The sequence below is a fragment of the Amphibalanus amphitrite genome, unplaced genomic scaffold (genome assembly GCF_019059575.1).
Source record: "Amphibalanus amphitrite isolate SeventyFive unplaced genomic scaffold, NRLGWU_Aamphi_draft 000454F_arrow, whole genome shotgun sequence".
Taxonomy (NCBI): Eukaryota; Metazoa; Arthropoda; class Thecostraca; order Balanomorpha; family Balanidae; genus Amphibalanus; species Amphibalanus amphitrite.
In genome coordinates this window covers 3,331-9,644 of record NW_024881948.1, presented here as the reverse complement: position 1 = coordinate 9,644, position 6,314 = coordinate 3,331, and the positions used below count along the sequence as shown (strand labels likewise).

The 6,314-nt window shown below is 52.2% G+C and overlaps 1 protein-coding gene across 3 annotated transcripts; it reads left to right on the top strand.

Annotated features, from left to right (window-relative positions):
- Positions 1-255: 255 nt before the first annotated feature.
- LOC122391793 lies at positions 256-3,744 on the top strand. 3 transcript variants are annotated; one of them, XM_043386039.1, is made up of 6 exons: positions 256-448; positions 956-1,157; positions 1,456-1,694; positions 2,217-2,444; positions 2,720-2,873; positions 3,433-3,744. In XM_043386039.1, the coding sequence occupies exons 2-6, from the start codon at positions 972-974 to the stop codon at positions 3,640-3,642; spliced, it is 1,017 nt and encodes a 338-aa protein (XP_043241974.1). In that variant the 5' UTR covers positions 256-448; positions 956-971; the 3' UTR covers positions 3,643-3,744. The 3 variants fall into 3 exon arrangements, with proteins under 3 accessions (XP_043241974.1, XP_043241975.1, XP_043241976.1); XM_043386040.1 differs by having other exon boundaries at positions 256-408; positions 3,433-3,691; XM_043386041.1 differs by having other exon boundaries at positions 294-400; positions 3,433-3,691.
- The last annotated feature ends 2,570 nt before the right edge of the window (positions 3,745-6,314 follow it).

Genomic DNA, 6,314 nt, shown 5'->3' with positions numbered 1-6,314 from the left:
CACTGCAGCCCATGTCAAGCTAAACGCCCACCTCGCAAATTACGCGAAATGACGCTTAAAACAGCTATCGGGCAAATATTCAGACAAGAGAAGCCCGTCTGTAAACAACTGCCTCCGGGCGCTCCGCTGCTGGCGTTTACTGTTTGGGTGCAGCGTCAGTGGCCTGGTCGATCCGCAGTGGTCGCAGCTGTCTGGCACGTGTCCGCAGAACATAAACTGACCGCTGCGGTCGCCCGGGGGCGCGGCGGCCGACGGTGCCAGGCGGTCGCACCGCGGTTCGGTGGTCTGCGGTCCGTGCAGTGGTCTTGTTGACGGCTGACCGGCGCGGTGGTCTGTGGCCTGTGCCTGGTGCATCGCACGGCCACACAGTAGCCGGAGTGGAGTGGAGTATACCTACGCAGTACGCAGGCAAGAGTCATAACGCTTGGAGCTTGACGTTTAAAACAAGGCAAGACATTTGTTACATTTTGGTCTTTAATGAAGCCAATAAAAGTAATATAATCAAAACTTATCATATTATGGGCTATCCATGGGTACATAAAAACATTTTTTCGGGCATTTAAGCCCCGTCCGTACTTACATATACAGCGTCCAATTTAGGTATAGGTACGAGGGGTAGGCCGAACCTCCGCCTTTCGGTCCCTCATTCATCATTGAGCTACATAGTTTTGAAAAAAGTGTTTTCTGCTTGTAGCGAAACAAAGCTCTTGTTATCTTGTATCTTGCTATTTTGTTGAATTCTTTAGAACACGGATGTTCCTGCGTTCGATTCTCGAGGCTATCGTATCATATAGGTACTTATCATCAATGACGTAACCATAACTGATGCCTCCAAGTCCAGCCTCAGATGATAGTGATGATAAGTCTGCTACACTCAGTGCGTGCGTACTGCGTTACCAATGGACACTAACAAGTAACAGCCATCACGCCGCTGATCAAGTTGGCCACGCCTCAGGTACCGGTCGGCAGCCATGTCTCTCCAGCTGCACTGCCCGCTGTACCGGCTGGCGCTGCTGGCTGCGGCCGCCGCCACGGTGGGGTGCGGCGGACCCCGCGCCCCCGCCGCCGAGCCGGGGCAGCCCCTGCAGGAGACGCTGCAGCTCATACGGCAGCGGCTGGCCTCACTGGATGATAGGGTGCAGCAGCTGACGAGAATGGTCAGTCGGTCTCTGTCACAGCTGGGCTAGATAGGTGGTAGATGGATGGCACCACTGCTTGACTATGGAAAGCATACTACCCAGCAATAAAAGCATAATGTTGAGATGTGAGCGTATTAGTTTATTGAATGTGCAAATCGGGTTACTTTCATGCAATGCCGGAAAGAATTAAGTACTAAAACCATAGCTATTACAAAGGGCTAAAATCACTGGACCTGCAACGCTACATTGTCAGTGCTTGGTCAGTGCCTAGATGTGAAGACATGTGAAGTTCATCTGGACCGCCGGTACACCGCAGGTATCTCAGGACAATGGCGGCGGCGGAGCGGCCGAGAGCGTGCGCCAGTGCGCGCTCTCCTGCGCAGAGGGCCGCGACTGTCTGGTGGTCGACTACCGCGCGCCGGACAACTGCCGGCCCCTCGAGAAGCTCGAGACCTGCGACCGCGCCGGCGGCGCCGCCTCCGGCTACTTCGTCAGCGTGGCGCAGACGTGCGCACGCACCTGCCTTCAGCTGCTGCGTCAGAAGCCCAGCTCCCGGTGAGCACAGGCCAGCTGTTGTCTGCAGTAGAAGTCCTTGAGCGGATGTTTACGATGTTTAGCGTGCATGCCGTGAGAAGCCGCTGACCGGTTATTACCCCGGGGTAGGGACGGTGCGTACCACCTATACGGCCTGGCCGATCCGGTATTGTGCGCCGCTGACCAATGTTTAATTGTTTACTCCCGAAGGGACAGTGTGTACCATCCTGCACGGCCTGGTCGAGCCGGTGTTGTGCGCCGCTGACCGATGTTAACCCTCCACCCATCACAGGGACAGTGTGTACCACCTGCACGGCCTGGCCGAGCCGGTGTTGTCAGCCGCTGACCGGTGTTGTGTGCCGCTGACCGGTTATTACCCCGAGGCAGGAACGGTGTGTACCACCTGCACGGCCTGGCCGAGCCGGTGTTGTCAGCCGCTGACCGATGTTGTACGCCGCTGACCGGTGTTGTGCGCCATCTGACCGGTGTTGTGCGCCGCTGACCGATGTTGTACGCCACTGACCGTTGTTAACCCCCGGGCAGGGACGGTATGTACCACCTGCACGGCCTGGCCGAGCCGGTGTTGTGCGACATGAGCCGGGACGGCGGCGGCTGGACGCTGCTGCTGACGGCCGCCTCCCAGGACGGCTGGAGCCTGGACACGCTGACGGAGAGGGAGGCGGCCCGGCCGGCGCTCGACCACAACTATTCCATCCTTCGGCACGCCGACTCACTCAAGGTGGCCGGCAAAGGCGCGAGGTTTCAGTACAGGTCAGTCCAATGTCGCGCCGCGATACCCGGGGGCCGGGACATAAGGAGTGGACATCGAGCACACATCAGCTGGAGCAAGTGTTTTATAGTAAGAAACATGAACCATGATGCTACGCCACAAATAACATCATCATCTAACGAGTATTATTTGAACCATCTACATAGGTACAATGTACATACCTACCTGCAATAGGAGCTCATCTTTTCGTGCGACTTGCTCACCGCCGAGTTTTGCCGAGGTGGGTTCACTGCACCGGCGGCTCTGTCGTTCTTAGGCTGGAGGCGCAGGCCCAGTCGGGCCGCGGCCGCTGGGGAGGGATCTGGTCAGCTCCTCGCTCCTACAGCTTCACCCACCAGCTGACCAACCAGACGGACGTGAGGCTGGAGGACCGCTTCGACAACTGGAAGTACGACATGAACAGCATACAGGTGCATAGTTGGCTATAAGCTTAGTGGGACCGGTTTGAGATGAACCATGTGGGATCGAGTGCGTCATATATTAGCGTGCAAGAAGTAAGCGGCGTCATATATTAGCGTGCAAGAAGTAAGCGGTAGTGTCAGACTAGCCCCTAGGATAGTATTCCTTGTATAATTTTGTTCCGATACACTCGTGTTTAGCTACGTAGCACCGCCGACCGTTCTACGCGCTCTCTGCCCCGTCATGACACTCGGATCTGTAGGTATTTGGTGTCCCGGACGACATTATTCCTCCTCCTGACTTTGATCAGACGTCCCTTGGTCCACTGAACCGCCTCTGACCGTTTTCTGTCCCCCCGACGTGACACTAGCCGCCGTTCCCTGTCTCCCTCTCTGACCCTTCCCAGTCTCCGACTGTATCTCGCCGTTTTTTAGCCCTCCGACCTGTCTCTGATCGCTCTCTGTTCCCTCGACCCGCCCCCGTCCGTTCTGTGTTTCCCCGACCTTCCTCTGGCCGTTCTCTGTCCCTCCGACGCCTCTCTGACCGTCTGACCGTCTGACCCGCCCTCAGCAACGGCTGCCATGGGTGAACGCTGGCGGCTACGCCGGAGGGAAGCCGCTGCTGACCACCTCGGACCAGTGGCGCTCCGGCGCCTTCTGGGGCACGCTGGTGACGCGGCCCGAGCAGCGCGCCTACCGCCACAGCCCCTGGGTGTACGGCACGGCCGCCCAGCACTCGGGCACCGTCCTGTACTGGCTGCGAGAGGAGCCGGCCAGCTGAGGAACCGGCGAATTATCCCCCGGGAACCGTCCTCTACTCACGGTTCGTCGGAAGGTCATCTCAGGCTCAAAAGAAACGATATATACCATTCGAAAGCTGACGGTGAGCTGAATCCAAAAATGTAATTTTTATCAAAATCGATCGATGGCCTTTTTTGAAAATTGCGTTTTTGTAAAAACTTTATAATTTTTTATTCAACGGGCTGTCCCGGACATTCTTGAAAACATAAACATGTATTTTTGAGTTCCAGTAAAAGCTGAACGCCTAAAGAACAATATTTAGCGAAGCAATATTTCCAAACATTAATATGCGTCTCCCACAGCCGACAATAAGGCGCAATTACACAGCTCAGTGTCACGATGGACCAAAGTCAGCCACACAGAAGCGTGAAATGACCCTTATCGACTCGCAGACCCGGCGCTCTCGGCCCGCCTGACCGGCCACGGCAAGGAGGTTGGGCTGTCGTTCTACTAAACAGACGTCATATTTGTTAGTTTAACGATTCAAGTCGGTACTTGAGTTATTCAGGATACATGAGCAGAAGATTCATTGCTCTGTCATCTTCACATCACGCATTAATTTGCATTTGTTCATGTCTACTTTGCTCAATTGAGCTTGGTGGCATGCCCATATAAGGAAAATTGGCCGCGCTGAAATGTCAGAGGTTGTACCGGCCTCAGCTCGGGTAGAGTGGGGGTAGCGCCCGGTGGGGCAGGGTAACCTTTGACCGGTCGCACGGCCGAGCAGCTGTCACCAGTACAGCCTCTGACGGTGAAACCCCGCTCACTTCCCCGGCGCGGGCAATGAGCGCAGCTGGATGGAACAAATCATGTATAAGAAAAATGTAAATTAAAGCATGTTGTAAATCAAGCAGAACAATGCATTTTCTTCACAGGTATCCTGAATAACTTTAATAGCAATGTAGACAGTTAAACTGACAAATATGACATTTGTTTAGTAGAACGAGAGGCGAACGTTCTTTCCGTGGCTGGTCGGGCGGGCCGAGAGCGCCGGGTCTGCGAGTCGATAAGGGTCATTTCACGGTTTTGTGTGGCTGACTTTGGTCCATCGTGACACTGAGGTGTGTAATTGCGCCTTATTGTCGGCTGTGGGAGACGCATATTAATGTTTGGAAATATTGCTTCGCTAAATATTGTTCTTTAGGCGTTCAGCTTTTACTGGAACTCAAAAATACATGTTTATGTTTTCAAGAATGTCCGGGACAGCCCGTTGAATAAAAAATTATAAAGTTTTTACAAAAACGCAATTTTCAAAAAAGGCCATCGATCGATTTTGATAAAAATTACATTTTTGGATTCAGCTCACCGTCAGCTTTCGAATGGTATATATCGCTTCTTTTGAGCCTGAGATGACCTTCCGACGAACCGTGTACTGGCTCAGGGGGACCCGGCCAGCTGAGGGGTCGGCTTGGGGGAAACGACCATCGACCACTCCAGGTGGAACGGTTGGCTTGGGAGATGGTCGACTAAGGGAAAAGTCAACTAAGAGGGACTGTCAGGTACGGAGAACGGTCAAGTGAGAGAGTGCGGTAGCCAATGAGCTGTACTATGCTTGTACTGACGCAAAGCTGCCGTCATAAGCGGCCAGCAGCTAGCAAGTACCAACTCTGGCTCAGGTCCAGACCGGTTTCCACCATCGCGAGCGTCCGGCCATTCTCATTTCAATTCAATTGAAATGGGCTTTGAGTGAAAAATGGCTATGAATTGTTGTTCAATGAAAAAACCTCAAAAGTAGGTTTGTATCTCAAGGAATTTTATATCCAATGTAAATACAACACATCATATTTTAAGTCTTTCCATCGCAATGCAATGACATAAAATTGTCGAAGAATTGAGGGACATACGAAGAATGAAAGGCTACATTAATACTATTTATATACACTGTGATTAAAACCTACATTTCTCTAAACTGAAAATAACCATAGCATGAATAATATCAAAAGGTTGGTATCAGATAGCCTCTTTAACCCGGCAGTTGCTGGGGTATTTCGCCACCCACCGTTTGCTGGGGGGGGGGGGGCGTTAAACGCCCCCAGCCGATAACTCGAGAACCAATAGGCGCAGCGAAACGCACGAGGCGGCAAACGAAAGAGCGCGACGAGACGCTTCAGATGAGTACTTTAAAGTTGAATTTTGAGGTCACAGGTCGGGTCAAGGTCAGGTCAAACACCTGAAATCGGGCTTTCAGCAGCATGGATTTCAGGACTTCGCAATGGGCGCCTCTCGCCATAAACTCTGTCAAAACGGTGCACAATCCATCTTATAAGGCCTACAAGAGTGTCAGCTCCATGTTGGGGTCAGTCAAGCATAGGTCAGGGTCAAGGTCAGGTCAACCGGGTAGGCACATATCCCCGAAAATCAAAACTGATATTCGCAGCCTGTGACACATGTTTAATAGGTAATTTGAGGCGTAGAACACGATAGTGACATTCATTTTATCATATGTGTACGTGTTTGGCTAAAAAAGTTCAATTTAAGAAATTCATGTATCATGGTCGTAAAGTAGTCACGAAAAATTGCCAAGATTCAGTTCAAGATTATGGAAAATGCGGAACGATAATCAATAATCGAAGATAGCCATTTGATTGATCATGGTATTGGCAGTCTAATGGCGTTTACGGCATGTCTGTATGTCTATTTTGTGATTTTATA